The sequence below is a fragment of the Perca fluviatilis genome, chromosome 4 (assembly GCF_010015445.1).
Source record: "Perca fluviatilis chromosome 4, GENO_Pfluv_1.0, whole genome shotgun sequence".
NCBI classification, from domain to species: Eukaryota; Metazoa; Chordata; class Actinopteri; order Perciformes; family Percidae; genus Perca; species Perca fluviatilis.
The window spans coordinates 4,363,643-4,388,007 of NC_053115.1; the positions used below are offsets into that span (position 1 = coordinate 4,363,643).

At 39.8% G+C, this 24,365-nt stretch overlaps 1 protein-coding gene across 1 annotated transcript; it reads left to right on the forward strand.

Moving 5' to 3' along the window:
* Positions 1–13,675: 13,675 nt before the first annotated feature.
* elf3 (E74-like factor 3 (ets domain transcription factor, epithelial-specific)) lies at positions 13,676–22,766 on the forward strand. Its single transcript, XM_039797521.1, has 9 exons — positions 13,676–13,812; positions 14,333–14,478; positions 16,438–16,671; positions 17,757–17,864; positions 18,714–18,854; positions 18,939–19,022; positions 19,942–20,070; positions 20,296–20,491; positions 21,662–22,766. The coding sequence occupies exons 2-9, from the start codon at positions 14,337–14,339 to the stop codon at positions 21,771–21,773; spliced, it is 1,146 nt and encodes a 381-aa protein (XP_039653455.1). The 5' UTR covers positions 13,676–13,812; positions 14,333–14,336; the 3' UTR covers positions 21,774–22,766.
* Positions 22,767–24,365: the final 1,599 nt, after the last annotated feature.

The window sequence follows — 24,365 nt, forward strand, 5'->3', positions numbered from 1 at the left end:
TTTTCTGTCCGAGCCCGGCCCACGTCCGACAGAGCGGTAACCGAACCCAAGCCGTACTAATGTCCCATATATTGCAATACATAAACAGATATTAAAGTGTACTCCGTTCTGCTGCTTTCAGTATTCTGCTCAAATACAACAAATTGTTTGGTGAATTTAAAAAAAAGAAAGAAAATCATTTCCCGACATTCTTTTATAGAACAAATTGAATTGAACATAAAAGGCGCCACTAAAATAAGAAACGGTTGCATTATAAAGTGCAGTTTTCTACTGATGCTGATCCACGAAGGCTGATAGAGAACTGCCCCCGGGATGTTTCGTACAAGGGAAGATGAAGATTCTCAGCTAGTTGGATAATTATGTGTATTGTTAGCAAAATAATATCTAAAACTATAAGGTAAATCTGTTCTTTAATATTTCATTTTAAACACAAATATACAGGTTTGAAGAATGTTAGTCGATATCGTTGACGTTCAACTTCCGGGATTGCTCCGTTGCCGCTGGAAAATCCGCCGGATTTCACTCATTTAGGCCGGATGTCCGTTGCCTTGGGCTTCCTTTGTGTTGGCGTTCTAACCTCCGGCGGATTTGTGAGGACTATGGTTAACTGCTCCTCAGATCTCTGCAGGGTAAATCCAGACAGCTAGCTAGACTATCTGTCCAATCTGAGTTTTCTGTTGCACGACTAAAACTACTTTTGAACGTACACATGTTCCACCAAAACAAGTTCCTTCCTGAGACTATTTTAATAACTGCAACTTAAAAAAGAGTGGTGCACTTGGTGTAACAGCTTTGGAGAAGGTTGCTAATCTTATGAACTTTTTCTGTAGCAACAATATTTTGGACAGATACGTATGAAAAGTACTCGCCCACAAAATATTACAGTATGGTAGTAAGGATAAATTAAGCTATAATATAATGTTAAGAAACGAGAGATTTATTGACCTTGTTGAAGATAAAACCAAGCTGTTCTCTCCAATAGAGTTGAGCATCAATCAGAATACCTAGAAAGCAGGTTGATGGGTCAGTGTGTCTTTTGGTCATTTGATTTTCATTTCATAAACAGGTATTATGTAAGAAGGCTTTTTTGCACACCTCTTTTGTCGGGCAGGTGCGTAAGATATGATCAAAAGTGGCAGACCCAAATTTTTAGAGAAAATCCCGCACGCTGACCATTACGCAAGCAATCATTTATTTAGAAGAAAAATACAACGTTTCGGTCTCAGACCTTCATCAGGTAAATTTTCCTGATGAAGGTCTGAGACCGAAACGTTGTAAACGATTTAATGGTCAGTGTGTGGGATTTTCTCTAAAAATGAACGGCTATTAAAAAACAAAAAACAAATGGTTGTTTGATTTTCGTTTTAAAATCCAACATTTTTAAAATTGAAATACAAGGTGTTTTTTTCCTTTTCATGGTCAATAATAATAATAATAATGTATACTTTATTAATCCCGCAAGGGAAAATTACAATGTTTTCACTCTGTTGTTATTGCACCCTCATTACACACAGGCCGGAATTACACACACACACACATGCTCAGTACCTACATGCATCTACATGCACTAATGGAGAGATGTCAGAGTGAGGGAGCTGCCCATGGACACACCTTCCTACTAGTTCACACACCTCTGTGACGTCACAGTCTTCCCGCTTTTGAAAGGCTCACTAACGGTGTGTGTGGAAAGCCCCCGCCGGCTAGCAACAGGCCAGGTGTAGAAGAGCAATGAAGGGTGGTGAAAAAAGACGAGCAAGTGATGAAATGATTTGGCTGTTAAGTCCCCCGGGCCATGAAAGCTGGTGCCTCGTCAGAAAAGCATAAAACCTGAGGGGCCGCATTCCACGCTGTAGGCTTTTTCCTCTAATGCGCTGTGGTAACAGGGTGTGACTGAATGTTGTGAAATTTGGGAGAAAACATTTTAGAGGTTCACTGACTGATTGACTTGAAACCCATTTTCAAAAGGACAATGCTGAATGGGATTATTAAGGAAACATGGCTGCGGACATCACCAGCTACCCACGCCTACTGATTCATCTTCTCTCTGATGACAGCAGCAGTGGAGGAGCCTTTACTCAGTTTAGTGAGTGGAATACTTTTTCTAATAAATATATCACCACTTTATTGTCTCATCATGAAATACAAAAAGCAGCACATTGGCTGTAATTAAAGAGGCTTTCCCCACGCCTTTGGGGAAATCCACCCGAAAATGTAACATTGGTTGATTCATTTATTTATTGAGTTTCAACACTTGACATTTTAACTGTCAGCTGTACATCAAGGCCTTTTCTTTCTTTTTTTTTTTAAGAGTTTTTTTTTTTCATTTTGTATTGCCTTTATTAGAGTAAGGGGAAAGAAAGAGAGGGGATGACACGCATACATCAAAGGACCACAGGTCAAGTTTAAAACCAGGCCTACATGATATGATATGATGTGATTTGATATATTTTATACCATGGTCTGGGTGAATACTCAATTCTGATTGGCTGCAGGGTGTCCATAAAAAAGTGATATAGGACACCTACTAAAGGAGTTCTGGTGAAACTGACTAAATTAAAGGTCTCATGACATGGTGCTCTTTGGATGCTTTTATATAGACCTTAGTGGTCCCCTAATACTGTATCTGAAGTCTCTCTTATATAGGCCTTAGTGGTCCCCTAATACTGTATCTGAAGTCTCTTTTATATAGACCTTAGTGGTCCCCTAATACTGTATCTGAAGTCTCTTTTATATAGACCTCAGTGGTCCCCTAATACTGTATCTGAAGTCTCTTTTATATAGACCTTAGTGGTCCCCTAATACTGTATTGGAAGTCTCTTTTATATAGACCTTAGTGGTCCCCTAATACTGTATCGAAGTCTCTTATATAGACCTTAGTGGTCCCCTAATACTGTATCTGAAGTCTCTTTTATATAGACCTTAGTGGTCCCCTAATACTGTATCTGAAGTCTCTTTTATATAGACCTTAGTGGTCCCCTAATACTGTATCTGAAGTCTCTTTTATATAGACCTTAGTGGTCCCCTAATACTGTATCTGAAGTCTCTTTTATATAGACCCTCAGTGGTCCCCTAATACTGTATCTGAAGTCTCTTTTATATAGACCTCAGTGGTCCCCTAATACTGTATCTGAAGTCTCTTTTATATAGACCTTAGTGGTCCCCTAATACTGCATCTGAAGTCTCTTTTATATAGACCTTAGTGGTCCCCTAATACTGTATCTGAAGTCTCTTTTATATAGGCCTTAGTGGTCCTCTAATACTGTATCTGAAGTCTCTTTCCCCAAATTCAGCCTTGGTGTAGAATTACAGCCACTAGAGCCAGTCCCACAATGAGCTTTCCTTAGGATGTGCCATTTATGTGTCTGTAGCACTTGAGGAGGAGAGGGGGGGGTGTGTGGCCTTGACCAACTGCCACTTTGCTCGTTTGAAAGCCATGATGTCTCTCTCTCATGAGTGGGCCAAATTCTCTGGGCGGGCAAAGCAGAGAAAGGGGAGGTAACCTTTCTCCTTATGACCTCATAAGGAGAAGATTCCTGATTGGTCCATCTGAGCTTTCATTTTCTCAAAGGCAGAGCAGGATACCCAGGGCTCGGTTTACACCTATCACCATTTCTAGCCACTTATATTAATGTTAAAAAAAACTCATAACGTGACATTTTCATGCCATGGGACCTTTAAAACAAAAAGGAAATGTGAATCTGTTATTTTCAACTCGTCCTCTGAACACCACAGGATGGCGCTAACACACAAGCTGCAAGAAGTAAGTTACACTGCCCCTCTGGACTATAAATATCTCCCGTTGCTAAGGGAGGCAAGTCGTATCTAAGGTCCTTCCTATTTCCTGGAAGAGTAAACAACGTTTGCATTGCATAAGAACCTTATGGGATGGGAATGATTGTTCCAGGTATTAGTCAAACCGTCAGGCGTAACCAGGGAAACAGAGTTATTGTTTGGATAAACTTTAGACTTTGATTGTAAAACAAATTAAAATATAAACTAATGTTTTAAAAATATGTTATTTGGCATGTGACCATGGTATAAGCGGGTTAATGCCCTTCGAGGTGTCCATTGTCAGGTATTAATGGACTTCGCTCCGCGTCGGACGGTTCACGCCTCACTGTCAGTACCCGATCCGTTCCACCTGCACAATCCGTTCTGCGCATGTGCAAGATGACACGTATGCCATGACGTAGGCGCAGATGATAATGCTGCGTTCATTCCACCACCACCTTGGAATAACGGCACCGCTTCCACCTGCACGATCCGTTCTGCGCATGCGCAAGATGTTCACACGCTAGCCTCCAGCTAACGTTAGTTAGCTAATAGCTAATTCGGCGGACCGCTAGGTGATTATAGCGGTAGCTAATGGTTAATCGCGGACCGCTAGGTGATTATATGGGTTCGTTGCCTCCCCGAAGCTAACGTTAGTTTAGCTAACGGTTAATTCGGCGGACCGCTAGGTGATTATAGCGGTCGCCGTTAGCCTCCACCGGAGAGTAACGATAGTTTAGCTACGGGTTAATTTGGCTAACCGCTAGCTGATTGCAGCGGTCTGCCGTTAGCCTCCACAGTTAAGCTAACGTTAGTTTAGCTAACAGCTAATTCGGCTAACCGCTAGCTGAGACAGCATGTAAACTTTAAAAGACCCTCAAAATAAAACTTGAAAATAAACGTTAACATATATAACAGCTGTTACGTCAGTTCGACTTTACTTGTGCTCATTTAAAATACAATCACTCAATACTTGTCTTTATTGTTATTACTGTAATGTCTTAATTTAGCTGTAGCTGCTTTTCCCATTAAGTTTGACTTAACGTTATTTTAGACTGAATCTAGCTGCAGAAACAACGTAACCAGTGGGGCGGTGCCTGTTATTTCGAGGTGGCATGAACGCAGCATTATCATCTGCGCCTACGTCATGGCATACGTGTCATCTTGCACATGCGCAGAACGGATTGTGCAGGTGGAACGGATCGGGTACTGACACTCACCGTTGTCCGTTAAGGTGCTTTTTGGCTTTTCCCCTTTCCTTTATTGTGTTATATATCTTTTTGTGTGCATGTTATAGGTTCTCATACTCTGCTTCTGACTGGCTAGTAGTCCTTACCGGCTACATACTCTGCGGGGGGGCACTATCTGCTTCTGACGCAAGTAGTCCTTACCTAGATACTGTCAGGGCACGCCCTCATACTCTGCTTCTGACTGGCTAGTAGTCCTTACCTAGGTACTGTCAGGGCACGCCCTCATACTCTGCTTCTGACTGGCTAGTAGTCCTTACCTAGCTACTGTCAGGGCACGCCCTCATACTCTGCTTCTGACTGGCTAGTAGTCCTTACCTAGCTACTGTCAGGGCACGCCCTCATACTCTGCTTCTGACTGGCTAGCAGTACTTACTGCACATGTGCGACTCCCAACAAAGATGGAACAGAAGTGTGATGCCTCACTCTGTAGCTAAAACAGAGAGCTCAACACACAGGGTGAAAAAAGGAGCTGCAGCAATGTGCAGTACAACAAATATATGGTGTTTTCTGAAAATTAAACCACATACACCTATTCTGGTACAACCTCTAAATCAGTGGCGATTTCTTTAAGACTGCAAGGGAAGCTCAGCTTCCCCTAAAATGTCTAAAATTTAAATGGTCAAATATGTACTATTGTGTTAACATTTTATTGACTAAAATGCGTTAGAATACGTTCATCCCAAGACGAAGCTGTTTTCAGAATTCGACTGCGATTTCCTTCACATACATTCGCGTCTCAGTGCATTTTTCCGCGCCCGAAGCCCCGTCCGTTGACTTCAATGGGGCTGCTTTGAGCAGTTTTTTCAGCGGCCCAAACTATGACGGGCATTGGATAAATGCTGCGATAATCGTCCCACACGGACGCTCAGCGTCTCTCTGGGGGTCAATGGAGCAGGGGCGGGCCTGGACGCTGGGCTTCTGCTGATGATTGGAGGGTCTGTCGAAGGACTGTATCTCCTTTGATTACAGCTGTTTGGAATTTGTTATAAAAAGCCGCGGCTGTTCAACTTCAAGCAGAGCTCAGCTCAGTCCCATCGCGACTTTTACAAGTCTAGTTGAAAGACAAACTGCTGCAACCTGTTTCTTGGTATTTGCCTGGCGAAATTTGCTAGCCAATTTTCATCATACATTTCATACAATTATACACCACATTCCTTGTTTCAGTTTAACCTAATTCCTACATTTCCTCCTTCTAAGTTTTATCGTTTTGTTAGATGTTTGTTCATTCATACAGTAGGCTAGGCTAGTGTTGTAAGGGTGAACTAGCCAGCTAGCAAACTGCACACGATGGCAGACACTGCTAATATTGTCGACCTGATTTTGGCGAAGCCATTTGAAAGTCTTCCTTACGAGGAGAAACTTAGAATTAAACAGCAGGGTTAGATCAACACTTAAGATTGATTTAGTGCAAAAGACAGGGCAAAGTAACAGGTCTGTTCAGCTCTCCTGGTAGGACAGAGTTAGCTGGCTGTGCTGTGACCTTATATACTGTCTATGGCTGTGACAAAGAAAATACTGCTGGCCATTCCTCTTGATGAAACCTTCCCATGGATATTATAAATTATTATAATAATTACATTATTATTTATTATTATTATTATATAATTAAATTATTGCATTACTATTATATATATATATATATATATATATATATATATATATATATATATATATTATAATATTAACATAACTAAATGGACAATTTGTATGATGTAGGCCAAAAATGAGCTTCCCCTTTTTGAATGACCAGCAGCCACCACTGCTCTAAATACAATTATGAACCTGAAAATGAGCAGAATATGAGCACTTTAATACCTGACAATGGACACCTCGTCGGGCATTAACCCTTACACGTTTTCCTCCCATCCCTGAATGCTACGTGGCGTAGCCAGACTCTCCTCCAGCGCGCTTTGCAGGAAGGTCTGGAAAAGCGAGACTACATGTCATGACACTAAGTGGCCCATCCCACAAGGAATAACATCACACCAATACAAGTAATTTCATCCACAACTTCCTAAACATGTGCCTACATGTGGTGCACACTCTACCTTAAGTAAGTAAGTAAGTAAGTACAATTTATTTATACAGCGCTTTTCACAGATACAAAATCACAAAGTGCTTTACATAAGACATACAATATGATACATATTAAAACAAAGTACAATTAAAATCACAAGGTAATGCATAAAGCACCATTCATATTTGTCCTTTCAGATCAATGAAAAAACATAGTAGCATGGCCTCATTTTATGAAATGAAAGGCACAGCAGCATGCTGTAAAACAAGAAACAGTGACATGAAATGAAATAAATAAACATAAAAAAGAAAAAGACAAAAAATAAAGAAATAACCGAATCAAACAGGTGGTTAACCTAATCTCCTTAGTGATAACAGCTTCTTTTAGTTTCTTTTTGAAACTTCAAACATTTCCCATTAGGGTGAAATGTGTGTGTGTATGTGTGTGTGGGAGGGGGGGAGCAGTCTGGTATCATAACCATGTCTGTCAATGGGAAGTCTTTCATCTACTGCCTGGTAGCCTGGTATGTAGCCTAGTATTTCTTCTTAATCAGAATCAGAATCAGAAATACTTAAATAATCCCAGGTGGAAATTATTTTATTAAATTATAAATAATAAATTATTTCTTAACCTCTTAACAATAATCACACTTGCAAGGCACTACATCACAACACTAAATCACAGTAACACAATAGTAACACACAAACAAATCTAAAAAACTTTGTAACAAAGCCTGACTTTTTCTCTTTATGTTGTAGTCATTTATACTACTCATCAGAAGAAATGCTTGTCTGTTGACAGACTCAACAATTACACTATTAACGCACTCTCTAGTCTTGTCCCATCTAGACCAGGGGTCTTCTTTTTCAAGCCAAGGACCCCTTAACTGAAAGAGAGACGGAGCAGGGACCCCCTACTTATATTGTATAAAATGAAGTTGCATGCAACTGGGCCTACAATAACACGTAGGGCAGTCTTTTTGCTTAGAATACTAAGCTATTAAAATAACCTAATAATTGTTGCCATGATTTTATAAATCATGTTTTATTGTTAAAACATACATGTGGCACAGTGGATTATTAATTAAAGTTTTACTGCGTAACGTCCAATTACATTCAAGCCGTAGCTAAATGAGTTGCTACAAAGCTAATTAAGACTATCGGCTCCACACAACTCTCTCTGGATTTCTCAGTATTGTTATGTTCAGAAGATTGTGGCGTCCGGCGACTTTCACACGCAGAAACTGAAGATAATGACCTCTTCTGAAGAGTCCATCATGTTTTTTTTAATCCTCCGTGTCCTCCTTGGCTACTAGCAACTGCGTGGAGGACGTGTGTGATCACGTAAGGTTTGTATCATGTGGACGCGCCGACAGTTTTGTTGTCATCACTTAGAATTCCTCATGGGGGCGACAGAAACTACGCACTATAGCTTTAATTAACTATCTGTGGATGATTATCTTAGTGACTACCTTACCAATAGGCCAGTAAACCTATCATCAGTGGGGATTTATATTTGCTAATAATCTGTTGGATTCATGTTAAGACTTTTTAATTTGTTTGAAAAAATTTTCAAAAATTTACAAAAATTGTGAGGCCCCCCTACATTGACTGTGAGGATCCATAATCTAGACTATTACCCTATGATCTGGTGCGTCAAAACAAGAACTTGTCAAATCACAGCTCGCTCAAAACGGAGCAGCGCGCCTCGCTCTTCGTTGTCTCACGAGGAGTAATGTGGAAGAAATGCATACCAGGCTGTCATGGCTGACAGTAGATGATAGACTAGCATGCAGCCTTATTGTATTAAAAAACATTGGTACATCGCGAAAAGCCACCAGCCTAACATATTGGAACTAGCTAGACTATCTGTCTAATCTGAGTTTTCTGTTGCACGACTAAAACAACTTTTGAACGTACACATGTTCCACCAAAACAAGTTTCTTCCGGAGGCTATTTTGCAGAGGCACCCGGGTCTCTGTCAGGTGCTTAGCGCCGCCCAAGACGATTGTGTTTGATTTAAAGAAATGCCAAAAAATCAGAGCACGTTTTTCTCACATCCCGGAATGCTGTGTGAACTAGCCAGACCTTCCTCCGCAGCACTGCGGAGGAAGGTCTGGCTATGAGAGACTAGTGTCTCACTGAAACAGTCTTACACACAGTCTTGTCCAACTTCTGTGTCTGCATATGTTGCTATGCCAGTTTGTATGCACAAAAGGGTAATGCGCTGTCACCAACTGGAATTGCTAACAATGGCTAACCTAGCTAGAGCCAATGAAAACAATGAACAAGTGTAAATGGAATGCACTCAACTCGGGTGTGTCATTCCCAACTCTGGCTTCCGCGTTCCTAAGGTAAATGGAACGCACGACTAGTAAAGGTATTTGCAGTTATCACTAACCGCTAGGTACCAGCAGCGAGCCGCATCGAGTCCCAAGAGGTTTACTACAGTACAGAAACCTGCAGCTCTCTCTGTGCAACATGACACCTGAGCACAGTGTGTGTTTGCCCTGGAGTATACTGTCTTTGTCACCGTTAGGATACAATAAGTATCAACATTTCACGTATACACCTTTGCCCTGAGTTTCGTTGTCTGTGTTTCTCAATTTTATTCTCTTCCCCTCAGGTTGATTTGAGCATGTGAGTGTCGAATGCTGAGAGACGTGCACAGACATCTTCAGGTGTCTGTTTACAATACACGTAGCTTTTGGAAATATATGGAGACTGACTCATTTAGTCCTCTATGTGTTTTCAATGTTGTTGTTTTTTCTTTCTTACATTTGACACTTAACCATTTTATATTAATAATTATAATTATAAAATAATTTTAAAAAAAAAAAAAAAAAAAAAAAAAAAAAAAAAAAAAAAAAAAAAAAAAAAAAAAAAAAAAAAAAAAAAAAAAAAAAAAACAAAAACAAAAAAAACAAAAAGAGAACAGGCTTCTTAATAAAGTTGTTTTTATTATCATTCCTACGCTTGGCGGAGTGTTACTAAACTATCTGCGAACACACATTCGGCTGTTTGCTGTCGTCACACACACACACACACACACACACATTTCCTATGATTTTCTTGTTTTTTTTAAATACATTTATATATTTTAGTTTACTCAATGTAAACTTGCATATATGTATTTTTTTTATGCATTTTTCTCATCTTATTATTATTGAATTGTATTATCCTTGACGGTTTGGCAATATTGTTTTCCTGACATGCATGTCAATTACAGTAAGCAATTTGAGTTTGAATTTGAGATAGAGAGGCATGTAGGGTCACTGGATGAGAGGAGAGGTTGAGACAGAGATGGCAGCTCTCCTACAATGCAAAGCATTTAGTAAAGAAACAAAGAACATTTATTCTCACAAATTTAATTAATAATTAATTAATCTCAGATTTTAAAGAGCCGAATGACCTTTGCCCCCCTGACAGAAGGAAACAGGGCATATCTTGCTGCCCAATATGTTCAAACATACCCCAACCTGAGGGACAGTGAAGGACCGACACACACACGCACACACGCGCACGCACACACACACACACACACACACACAGATATATTGTATAAATAATGAATATAAATCCATCCTAATATATTGAAGTGTTTATCTTGTCCGAGTATTTGGACATTGGCAACATCGTTATTGAAACTTTTCATGCCAATAAAGCCCCATTGAATTGAATTGAAGAGAGAGAGAGAGAGAGAGAGAGAGAGAGAGAGAGAGAGAGAGAGAGAGAGAAGTAGAGACGGAGCAGCACCATCTACTCTGCTGTGACAAATACAAAGAAATTAGACACATCTTCTTCTCCAAATCTGAAAGTCAATGTGAAGAATTCAAGGCTCTTTCAGACAGGGACAAATGTGAAATGGGATTTCCTGTAGGTGAGAATTCCAAATGCTGCATGATCCTATGGAAGATATATTTATTCATTATTCAAAATGAAAGTCCAAAGAGAAAACGAAAAGAGATCAAATTAATAATATTAGTATTTTACATTACACCTTTGAAATGCCAAACGCTAAATCGAAATGGAAAAAGTGAATCTTAAAATCTCAAAGGGCAATTGCCAAATGTAAAATTCAAAAGATCAAATTTCAAAATGAAAATTGAAGATTATAAAGTTTAAAGGCTAAAATTAAACTATTTGTTTTTTTTCTATTTTAGATTTTAATTGAAGTATTTCCATTTAAGCTTTTTCATTTCACATTTTGAGTTTCATATTTGATGTTTCTCTTTTCTTATTCCCATTGCGATTTTCAACTTCATTTTTCAATTTAAGATTTCAATTTCAGCATTTATATTTAAGCTTTGCATTTTAAATTAGACTTTTTACATTGCCATTTTACATTTTCAAATTATCATTTTACATTTCAACTTTTATTTTTCATTTTATGTTTTTTTTTTTTCTTTTTTAAATTCAATTATGGCATGATTATTCCTAGTGGCGTAGTCAAATATTAATATTTTTATTTTGATCTCTTTTCGTTTTTCTCCTTGGACTTTCAATTTGAGTAAATGAGTAAATATATCCTCTGTCAATTTCCTTTCATTTATATGTTATCTGCTTTGACAATATAAGCAATGTCTTGCCATGCCAATAAAGTTCTTTAAATTGAAAAGTGAAATTGAGAAATTGAGAAATTGAGAAAGAGAGAGCAGGTTGGTTTATATTAGGACACAAGTGACTATCAGAAAAATAAGTCTATTTATAAAGTTGTTTTTATCATTCACAGGCTTAGCCGTTTACTGATTAAACTGTCTGCGAACACACAGTCGGCTGTTTGCTGTCGTCACAACACACACACACACACACACACACACACACACACACACACACACACACACACACACACACACACACACACACACTTTGTGCGGCTATTTTTAGAAATTGTGGCCATCCGCAAACTTGTGTCATGCACGCTCTCCCCACCCCTTCCTTGTTGGAGTCACAGGTGGTTTTGCAATGGAAATATGACAAAGTCAAGTCACTTCAAAACAGTCACGTCGTACAACGTGATAACAGATATTTCAGAACTTACTGACGCAAAAACTGTAACCCTCCTGCTTTTATGTCATGTGTGCTGTGTAAATAGAGCTTTCAGTTAAAGGACTCTAATATCACAAACCTATTAAAGCCAACTCAGTCTATAAATACAAACAGCAGTGGAAGAAGTATTCAGATCCTTCACTTAAGTAAAAGTACTAATACTACACTGTAAGAATACAAGTAAAAGTCCCGCATTGAAAATGTTACTTAAAGGGGAACTATGCAGTTTTTTTTAGCTTAATGTACCTTAACTGAACAGCTTCGGAGTCACTGGAATGGTTATATGACTTTTTTTCGGGTTGAATGGTGGTCGTCTCGCTCCCCCCTAGCGCCTGTGAGCGGAAAAACCACCCTCGCAACTTTCGGGCCGGCGAGCCGCCAGCCTCAGCGTCAGGAAGTATGGCGTGATATCAGGTCTCGCGATGTAACGAATTGCTTCACGCCACTGCACCCATACGCCCATTCAGGAACCGGCTAACAAGGTAGCGATGGAGTTTTTCACACTATCGTCATGTCTGAGCCGGCAAAAAAGAAGCAGAAAGCTAGGAAAGCATTGTCGAAGGAACAGAGAAAGAGGAAACGGCAGACTGACCGAGAGAGGGGTCAGACACGAGTTAACATCGGAGCTGCTAAATATCTATTCTGAAGCTGTAGGGGGGGCTCTATAGAGAAACCTGCGAGCAAAAAGCGAGAGAATAGCGAAGAAATGGCCCAAACTGCATAGCGCCCCTTTAAGTAAACATATGTAAATATCATCAGGAAAGTTATTACATGTCATTTAGCTGACGCTTTTATCCAAAGTGACATACAATTGCTATACATCAGAGGACACATGCCTCTGGAGCAACAAGGGGTTCAGTGTCTTGCTCGGGGACACATTGGTTGATGTATCACAGGGGGAATTGAACCCAGATCTCCCACACCAAAGGTATGGGGCATATCCACTGCACCATCACCACTGCCAAAATTTACATAAAGTATTCAAAGTGAAAGTACTCGATGCTGAAACATCCTCACATTTTAGAAACTGGAAACGTTAAAAACACCTGAGTGATTAATCTGCTGATTATTTCAGCTGGACTTGTAGGCAGTTATATTGTTGTGTAGTTTAATTCATAATAAAACATCATATTTTATGAACTACACCGGTTTTCTGTGCAAAAAAAAAAATCTTAATTTGTAAAGTAACTAGTAACTAAAGCTGTAACAGATGAATGAAGTGGAGTAAAAAGTACAATATTTCTCTCTGAAATGTAGCGGAGTAGAAGTAGAAAGTGGCATGAAAAGAACAGACTCAAGTAAAATGTAAGTACCTCAAATTTGACAGTAATTGAGTAAAGGTACTTAGTTACATTCCACCACTGAATACAACTATACTCTAAGCCTAACTGATTGTAAATGGACTTAGGGTTAGAGAGAGATTAGAGGATAGCTTGTAATAGAGCAGGTTTGTTTAGTTGATCAAGTTCTCAGGAAGAGAGGAGGAGGAGGGATGGGGGCGTGGCCAGTTTCAGGTGGAATTCCCCTGAACTCACCTGAGTCCTCCCCCCTCCTCCAACCTGCTCCTACAGGAGTATAAAGCTCAACAACAGGTGGCTAAAAGAGGCAGAGAACCAGGCACTGATACTTGAAAAGTGGAAATCATACAACGCAAGCTCATACTGCTGCAGATTGTCCTGGAGCAAGACAACCCTTTGCATCATACTGTGGCTCGTGCTGTAATCAGGTAAATATGAGTTGAAATGTGTCAGAGCTTTCATTGTTTGGAAGTGATATTTGGATTATGTTGCAAAAGCTGCAAACAAATGCATTAGGTTCATTAGATGTAACTCCTCTTCGCTGCAAAAGTGACCGAGCTTCCTCTTGTTTCTGAGTGAAAATTTGAAATTTAAAAACCCAACTCATTTTCTCTCGCTTTTAGCTGCTTTTTTTATTACCTTCGTGACTTATCTTTTATTTGCCTGTACTGCTTTTTAATCTACTGTTGATTTGGTTCCTTCTCTCCTCACTCCCTTCTTCTTTGCTTGACTTTGGTTTTATCACGTCAGTCGTTTTGTATTCCAATTTGAGTTATGTCACGTTACCGAGGCAGATTTCAAACCGTGCGCCTTGGTTGCAAAGCCACCTTGAGTTTGGGTCAACTTCTGTTGTTTTAAATGGGCTATATCATATATAAATAAAAGATGACTTGACTTGCCTTTGAATGAAAAGCAGCAAAAAAAAAACTGTCTTCTATGTTTTTGCAGTGCCATGTCATCCCCGTGCCTCAGCAGCATCTTGACCAACGCCAACATCACCATGTATCAGACTGGCGGCCATGACGTCCCGCCGCAGCTGCCCAGCATCAACACCCTGCAGATCAGCAATTCAGCATACAACTCCAACATAAGCGGTAAGAGGAACACCCGCTGCTGCTGCGACCCTCCTTTCTGTCTTGTTCAGTAGTAGTTAGTAGTGTTCGTTTGCACAAAGATATACACATTGACTATATATATATATATATATATATATATATATATATATATATATATATATATTTTTTTTTTTTTTTACAAGTAATTACACTGCAGGAGAGGAAAACAAGCCTTAAAAGCTTTATTCAGCATCCTCCCCTTATACAAAAGAGAACAAAAACATGATAATTCCTGTACAAAAAACAAGCAATACAACACACAAACAAATAGGTAAACATACCACACAAAATGTATTTATGTATATAAAAAAAAAAAGAAAAAAAAAAGTAGGGCAAGGCCAACAAAAATACAAGCCTTTGAGTCAGACAGTAAATATAACCAACAGAATTATCCCAACATATGGTTTTGGTGAAATAAAAACTTTAACTGTGACCTTGTTTTTAAGTGACATATTCAATGAATTCCAGCAGTGGACACCAAAAGAAATAAAAATGCGTGTGGCGTTTTGGCTGCCAAGCCTTTGTTAACCATTATAGTCCGGTCTGAGTTTCGTGGGCAGTTTCAGCTGAACACTAATCTCACAGTAAACATGATCGGGACCATGAGCTCACTGAACTTTGCTTTGACCTCATTTAGACGCTGTCGGCTCAATCATTGACCAGGCAGCCAATGTTTAACTCGGCAAAACCGTCAAACGGGGGAATGCCGCCACCTCACAGTTGAAACAGCTCCGACTTGTTTGTCTGACCTCAGAGACCGGGTGTAATGATGCAGACTGGTATCAGTCCACACCACTTATAGCTGAGCGGGTAGACCTCACCCTCCTGTTGTCATAGGGGTATATCAGAAATGTGGTTTCTTTCAAACCAAATTGCCCCAAAAACACGTTAAACACAGAACAGTTTGGATCATTTCCAGTTTCTAAGATGTGAGCATCGAGTACTTTTACTTTTAATACTTTTTTATGTGCATTTTCCTTATGATGCTTACATACTTTCACTTAAGTAACGTTTTCAATGCAGAACTTGTACTTGTCACAGAGTATTTTTACAGTGTAGTGTTAGTACTAGGATCTGAATACTTCGTCCACCACTGGTCGGTGATCCCCTTTAAAACATTTTGAATTGTCTTTTATTTCTTAAAAAAAAATGTTTTTTTCCTATTCTTAGCTACATTGTACAGGTAGGGTTAGGGTTAGGTTTTTATACACCCAAAAGTAGGCCATGTGCGTTGTATTTGTTTGAAGAACTTGACTGATTTTCAAAAAGTGCTCTATAAAAGAAGATTATTATGATTATCATTACTCTGTGCACTGGTTTATTAATAACTATAAATGGCAGTGAGACGGAGATTTTAAAAAAACAACTGAATTGTATGTATTTTATACAAAATCGATGGCTGTCCTGGACTACAGAAATCCTGAGTCGAATAACAGTCACGTAGGATTTTGTCGACTGATCCCTTAGTTGATTTGATCGACAGATCTGTGAAACCGAGTTTCTCCACAAATAGTCACGCAAAAGCAGCACTTTAAATCTTGTGTTTACCACCGATGTGCTCATAAGTTTCTTGGGAACAAGAGATTCAGCATTAAAAAGGCATAAAACATGACTAATGGACTAATGCAATCTTGGTGACTAATGATGTCAAAACTAGCCTGCGTCAGGTAGAGGTGAAATGTAGCGGAGAAGAAAGTGGAATGAAAAGAAAAGACTCAAGTAAAGTAAAAGTACTGTACCTCATATTTGTGCTTATGTACAGTGCTTGAGTAAATGTACTTAGTTACACTCCACCACTGTCACTGACTCAGCTGACCTGATATCCTCGGGCGGATCCTTCCAGAGTCTCGGGGCCCATTCAGAGGTATCTTTCTGTAAAGACACCTTCCATACTCTGCAGAATATTAAGTTACATCCTGCCTCTTTCTCTCTCTGCAGGTCAGTGGTACCGGGAGATCAGCCCTCACTTCTGGACGGCAGACAACGTTCTGGACTGGATCAGCGATCACGTAGAGGGCACCAAGTTTGACGCGAGCACCCTAAGTCTGGCCTACTGCGCCATGGACGGCCCTGCTCTCTGCCAGATGAGCCGGGAACAGATGATCGGGCTTTTCGGCACGCAGCTCGGCCCACACCTCCAGCAGAGTCTGCAGGATCACAAGACCAAATATGGTAAGCCTGCACCCGTCATGTGGAAATGATTTGTACAAGTTCAGAGCTTAATATATATATATATATATATATATATTACACTACACAGCACACCAAAATATAAGTAAAATTTGCTAGTTAAATGTCAATACACTTAAGCCAATTGTATTTATAGTGTCATATCATAACAGAAGCTATCTCAGGACTCTTTACAGATATAGTAGGTCTAGACCACACCCTATAATTTACAGAGAGCCAACAATTCCCTCCCGAGAGCAAGCGTTTGGTGCAACAGCGGTGAGGAAAAACTTCCTATTAATAGGGAAAAACATCGGACAGACCCAGGCTCTTGGTCGGCAAGAGGTTTCCTAGTGTACAGAAACCTGCAGCTCTCTCTGTGCAACATGACGGGGTCAGCCCAGTGTTCCCACATTTCTAAGATTTTTCTTAAAATTAGGCCCTATGTTAGGGTTAGGGTTACATTCCATCTGTAGTCCATTGCTACTGGATAATAGGTTGGGTGTAATTGGCTACCAAATTGGGAGAAAGGGCGATAAAATCTGATACAAATTTATAAAAAAGGAAATGTGGGAACATAGGGCCTAATTTTGGAGAAATAAATCTTAGAAATGTGGGAACATAGGGCTGTGGGAACATAGGCACGCTCCCAACATGACACCTGAGCACAGTGTGTGTTTGCCCTGGAGTATTGTGTCTTTCTCACTGTTAGGATACAATAAGTATCAACATTCCACGTATTCACCTTTGCCCTGAGTTTCGTTGTCTGTGTTTCTCAATTTAGTCTCTTCCCCTCAGGTTGATTTGAGCATGTGAGTGTCGAATGCTGAGAGACGTGCACAGACATCTTCAGGTGTCTGTTTACAATACACGTAGCTTTGGAAATATATGGAGAGAGAGAGAGAGAGAGAGAGATGACACAACTCTAAGAATGTATACAGTCAAAACATGATATATTTGTCCTCTGTTCCCAGATTTGTAGGATTTGTAGTTCCATGCTTTGCTGGAGTTGTCTTCCCCAGGATGAATGTTATGGCTGAAACGACGCCTCATTTTTCATTTCCTCTTTTTGTCCTTTTTCTTCGCAGAGCTGCAGAGCCTGTCGGGACCGGAGCTGAGCGAGACCTGCCAACTCCTGGACAACTTCCTGGACAACCTAAACTTCCCTTTGCTCAGCACCATTAGAATTGGCCAAGGTAAATATTGTTACAGTGGTGTTACCAGGGGGTGGTGGGGGGTTCCTATTATTGAGTAGTTTTTAAAATCCTTATTTACTTTTACTTAAGGATGTTTAGTTTGAAGCATTGTACTTGGCTACATTTCAAATCACATCTAAAATGAACATTTCGTGCCCTGGCAGTGAATGACGGGCAGCGCCACTTTGCGTTCACTAATGCTAAAATCACAAGAAGGATGGAGGCGGACGAGTCAGACAGTTATGTTCAGTTCAGTTATGCTGAAGTTTTAACTCACGCTGCAGGAATTAAGTAACTAAGTAACTTTTACTCTGAGTACATTTTAAATGAGCACTTTTTACTTTTACTTGAGGAGAGTTTTATTAGGGGTGCACCGATCTGATATTAAGATCGGATATTGGTCCCGATATTGACAAAATAGCTGGATCAGGGATCGGAAGAGGTAACAGATCCACGGGCCGATCCAGTTTTGTTAGTTTTTTTTCCCCTCAGTCGCACGTGTGTCGCATGCTGGAAGAGTTGAGTGTACAAATAAATAAGAATTCAATACATTACATCTATGTTAGTATTATTACTTCAACAACGGTATCGGTATTGGGTATTGACAGATACACAAAGCCCAGGCATCGGTATCGGGACTGAAAAAGTCGGATCGGTGCATCCCTAATTTTTATAGGCTACCGGTAATTTTACTTATAGGCAACTTAAGTAAAAAAATCATCAAAGTAATAGTACTTTTACTTAAATAGAATATTTTTGTACTCTTTCCACCTCTGGATGTTACTTACTAGCATACAATTGATAGAGTGCGGAAATCGTAGGGCTAATGTTGCTTCTTACTACCAACAGGTGAAGGCTTTGTCACCAAGAAGGAGTTTGACTACAGGGATGATTGTATTAGTCTGAACCTGGAGCCCATGCCATCTCTGGGAGACACAGAGTACCTGTCTGATAACCAGTCTGACAGCGAGTACAGCTCCTCCTCCAACAGTGAGTATTTCATCCTTCACCATCTTGCCGGATCTTAAGCTGAACGCTTGTGTATCTAAAACCTGTTTCTCTCTTTTTGACAAGGTGGCATGTTTGACTTAAGCCTCGGCTCACCCGAGTCTGGCAGTGGCGAATCAGACCCGGAGTTCTCCTTCCCTCTGATTTCAAGTGAGAAAGCAACTAAACTCATTGTTTGTAAAGCCCAGTTCAGACCAAAGATTTCTGACCAGTTGAAACTTGCAACGCGCCGGTCAGCGCCGTTCTGAAACCTGCAATTTTACACCAATGAGACGAGACAATCTATCATCTCCATAGCAGCTCTGTACCTCCATTTTAGGTTTCCACTTTCAGGCTTTTGTGTAGCTAGATATATAATTTGTTGCGTCTAAATATGAATGTGGATAACATTAGTGAAAGTGCGATGCTTGCTACAGCTGCACATCTAGTGATGAATCGGCTAAAACAACGTTCTATTTCTGTAAATCACGGATTTGTTCGAACGCCTCTCCCTCTCTTCAGTCACTCTCTAGCTCGCTCGGCCACATATCCGTGCTCGCGGGTGCGCGTTGAGCCTCCGTCTAAAACTCTGCCGTTTCGACCAGTTGACAGTTTGTACCATAGAAATAAAATGGATTATGGATCATTTTATTTCTATAGTTTGTAGCTGACTTTACAAGCTGACTTCTCTATCCTGTTGAAACAGGTGATGTCCCTTACGTTCTAAAACCAGCCTCTGCTGCTCGGATCTGCTAGAATGGTGGACGTAGTTAGGTTTAGGCGCGGGGAGTGGAGACTGGTTAGGGTTAGGGTAAGAATACCAGGGTTAGCCAATCAGAGGCAGAATAAGACGGGCCACGAGGAACGTCCTTCGACGTCGACACGTTTAGCGGATCCGATCAGCCGGCTTGTGTCGTACTAAGACGGGCCAGTTCAGACCGCTGCAACTTTTCCCTGCAACGTTCTAAAACGGTTTCGTCTCGCCACAAATCTTTGGCCCGAACTGGGCTTGAGGTTCTTTTCATTCCACAGTCTCAGCAGTGTCTGTGAGTTTAAGTAAACGTCTGACAATTAACTGTTGTGCTGACAGAGGCGAACATCAAAACAGAGAAAGAAGAGTGTCGCCTGAAGCGACCACGGGGTCGACCTCCCAAAGTCAGCAGAGAGCACGGCAGCAGCAGCAGCAGCATTTATGGCAGTCCAAAGAAAAACAAACACGGTAAGGCCATGTTTGGAGAATCAGCATACTGTCATTAGTCATGTAAAACAGTTTCAAATGGCATCTGTACATGAACACTGCTGGGCTGTTTTACTGTTACTGTTCTACTTTGCATCTTTATCAGACTGCAGATGCATATCTGACTGCCATGCTTATGCTTACTGTATGCATCTATGCACGCACACATTTAGCTCATTGTGCCCCACTGTCACTGTTTGTTTGCAGCTCCTCGTGGCACTCACCTGTGGGAGTTCATCAGGGACATTCTGATCCACCCAGAGAAGAACCAGGGCCTAATGAAGTGGGAGGACCGCCGCGAGGGTGTATTCAAGTTCCTCAAGTCCGAGGCCGTGGCTCAGATGTGGGGCCAGAAGAAGAAGAACAGCAGCATGACGTATGAAAAACTCAGCCGGGCCATGAGGTGAGTTCATGTAGCAGCTAACAGGGGAGAGTTTGATTCGGAAACTTTTCGTCAGCTATCCATTGAATCTGCCTGAATCTGAAATGATTCAGCATTTATACGTGGTTCAGAAGTTCAAGAGTCTGGCATTGTGACAAAGGCCTAAAACACAAAACAGTCCGATTTTTTTTTTTTTTTTTTTTTTTACATGATTTTGGAAATGTTCCAATTCGCATGCCAAAGGATCTCTTTCACAGCCAATGGCAGGAGCACATCCTATTTACAGTAGTTTGATTGACTTTTTCACCCTCTGGATTCTTCAAAGATCCGCTGTACTCTGCCTCTGATTGGCTAGCACTCTTCTTCGTGCTACTTTCTTCAAAGAATGCAGCACGAAAGAAAAAAAATAACTCTGCCTGAGCGGCCTTGGTAGATGATGGCAGGCTTAATGCTGATATGGCACACTAGTTAACAAGAACATTTAAAAATTGCACTTTATTTAAAAAAAGTTAGCGACCCCTGACTTAGAGGCTGAAAAAGCAAACATCCCAAAGCTATGCTGGTAGCTTTATCTTGTTTGGCCAAATTTAAAGGGCTTATGCAATGGTTTACCACACCCCCGGTTTATAACACAAGCTTTTTGCTCCAACTTTGAAGTCTCTAAGCCAAGATAAGCCTGATGATGTCAGTTGACAAAGCTCCTCTAGAGCCACAGAAGACTTTCTACAAGTGTTTTTAGTGTGCCACTTTAATCCTGGTCTGGTCACTATAGTGGAAGAATATTGTTAAGGGGAGAAACTGCAGGTGATTACCTACATTAAGACAATTATTTTTGTATTACAAGTTTTCTGTTTAAATATGCAAATGACCCTTATCTTATGCTATCTTTTGGTAAGTTTAGGAGAAATTTACAGGTGCATATAGACAAAGTGTAGTCAAATACATGTCTAAATGTGTATTTTAGATGTTTTTTTTCGCCCACAAGTCTAAAAGAAGACATGTTGTGGAAGCAAAATAACCCCAAATCTCAAAATAGAAAAAAGGATGTTTTTGCCTGTAATGCCTTCCCTGAAAGAGACTAGAAGTCACTTTCTGACATTTTCATTTATTCAGTGAAGCGTAGCAGATGCTAAAGGGAACTGCATACTTAATGTCTTAAACCTGGACTAACTAATCCTCCTTCTCCCTCAGGTATTACTATAAAAGAGAAATCCTGGAGCGAGTTGACGGCCGGAGGCTCGTATACAAATTTGGAAAGAACTCTAGCGGCTGGAAGATGGAGGAGCTTGGCATGGGCATGTGAGACGTCAGTCACTAGAAACCAAAAAGCCTTGCTGCCCCCAGACACTAACTTCCTCTTGAAAGGAAGATGTTGCAGAAAATGTAAGCCATTGTTTTTGGCTCTAGTAGGTTTTATGAACCGATATTAATGTTGTACCTGTTTTGTGTATTTGATTGCCACAGCAAAGCTTTACTATGTGCGCAGTAACTTAAATGGACATCGTTTTGGATGCTTGTGAGTTTCGGTAAGCACTTAGAGTCTTTTTTTTTTTTACAAATGTACAGAATTCCCTTTTAATGTTTCTTTAGTGATGCAGGACTAACTCATCCTCATCTGTCACTATGGAGTTTTCTTTGGTATACGGGCGATAATGACTATTGTGGCACTGAAAACGTTATATTTCTCGTTTCTTACTTTCTTATTACTGTCTTGTTATTCAAGAAGGGTACTAATGTCACCATCGTATGTCCATGTAAATGTAAAATGAGTTGTGTATCTGAATGTAGTACCAAATTTGGAAATGTGTTCTTCTAAAGGTTAAGCTCAAAAGTGAAGGACAAAGACAGAGCAGAGAGAACTAGGGTGAAATAAGTCATGTTAATTCACATTAATACAGTAATGATGTGCACTACATGTCTATCGGTATCACTTATTATAAAGTGTGTTTACACAGTGTAAAAAGTAGTTTTGGGAGTAACTATGTCACATGTTTGTTTTAATCAGTCGGAAATTAGTTGCACGCCGTTTCTTTTTCTTTTTTTAACGTGTTAATGTGATTAATCCATTTTGGATTGATAAATGTATGTTTATACTATACCATTTGTAATATCTTTTAATTAATGGCATATTGTTTATATTGAAAAAATACATTTTGACATGTACTTGCTGTTTTGGTATTGACTTTTATTTTTTAATGCTGTAATCTTGTTGATATATCTGTAACCATCATGAAGGATGGAAGATGTGAAACTGGAGTAAAGATGTGAGTGTTAAACTCGCAAGATACAATTATCACCCACCTTTTGTCTGCAGTGCTCCTCCAAAACTAAGCTCTTCATTACAGGGTTTCTGCAGGTTTCAAACAGTCAAATTTAAGACCTTTTTAAGACCATTATGAATGAAATTTAAGACCTATATGACAACATAAAAGTACAACAAAATGCAGGGTCACAGAAGTACTTGAAAAGTAAATTAAATTATTAAAATTTAATAAAAGCGACAGAGAAATAATGATCCTTACATATACAGCTAATTATATTTGGATTAGCGAAATAAAGAATTGCAACACCACAGAATAAAAAAATAAACATTTCAATGAGCATTAAAGGAAGCGTTACATGGGCGTAGAAACATTTAAGACCTGTTTGGACATAGAACAGAATACTTGCAAAAGTAAGACTTTTTAAGGCCTAAAATTAAATAAAAAACATTTAAAAAAAACGGGGAAACCCTGTCATCGTGATGGGCATTGTCAAATGTGTGGCCAGCAGTCTTCCAGCTCTTATGACGGACTCATGTTATTGAATGATTAATGAGTGCACCAAGGGGGTAATTGGAACCTTAATTATTTGGGTTGGGTATGAATAAGTTGTATGTAGTCTAACCCTTATAGACATAAGACTTTGAAGACAGCAGCCTATGGTCTTATCCATCCAATGTTTCAAATCAATGTTGACTGAGATTTCTTTTTGCATTTTTACCTTTTTTGGATTGACAAAAGCCGAAGCACAAAATGCATTGAACCGAACTGGGGATGTTGCAATTAGTGACTTTTTTTGTATTTAAGTGCCTTTCCTTCTTTCTTTACTCACAGTTTTACCCAAACCTTATTTTTAGTTGTCTTAACACAACCATACAATTCTAGCCTGACAAGCCAGACCCCATCAAGATGTTGGGTCTGGGAACTCACCATTGGCAGGGCTCCATCCGAAGGGCGAAATAAATGGTTGGTGCACTAGGGTGCGTCTAGATTTCTAGGCTAATACAATTCCATAACCACCAGAAATATGCTCTTGTTAACATGATATGATATCAAAAAACAAAGTGGAATACGCTTTGTTGTCTGTGGAAGTTTTGCAGATGCCTCAAGTATGAAACTTTTGTGACATGGAAACATGCTGAAATGTAGCTACAAGAAATTAAAACACACTCAACATATGGTTCATAGTCCACATTATCATAGCACATATGCATGGAAAGTGCAAGCCATAAAGACGATAACAACATCTTACTGGCCCTTTGTAGGTCATAAGTCTCACTCTCCCTCTGGGCTAGTTTCGTTTCCACAAGCCCTTGTTGCACTGTTTATTTTTGCACAATGGTTTATCTTTGAAGAGTTGAAACATTATACAGAAGATAAACTGGTACTTCTACTATACTTCTTAAATCTGGGCTCCTTCTACCATTAGTCTTCCAACAAACCTTACAACATGAAAGTCTCCACAAGGGAGAGAGAAAGTTTGTAAAGAAAGTGAGAGTTTCTGGGGTTACACTTTACTTCAAGGTATCTACATTAGAGTGACATGACACTGTCATTCAAGTTAGGGTTAGGGTTAGGGTTCATGTGTCATGAAAGTGTCATGTGTTCATGACAGTTGAATTTAAATTTTTTTA

Excerpts from the sequence above, each read along its gene's own strand:
- elf3 (XM_039797521.1), top strand. The coding sequence starts at position 14,337 with ATGTCATCCCCGTGCCTCAGCAGCATCTTGACCAACGCCAACATCACC. Across the intron at positions 14,479-16,437 it reads ATACAACTCCAACATAAGCG|GTCAGTGGTACCGGGAGATC; the intron begins GTAAGAGGAACA and ends CTCTCTCTGCAG. Across the intron at positions 17,865-18,713 it reads CACCATTAGAATTGGCCAAG|GTGAAGGCTTTGTCACCAAG; the intron begins GTAAATATTGTT and ends TACTACCAACAG.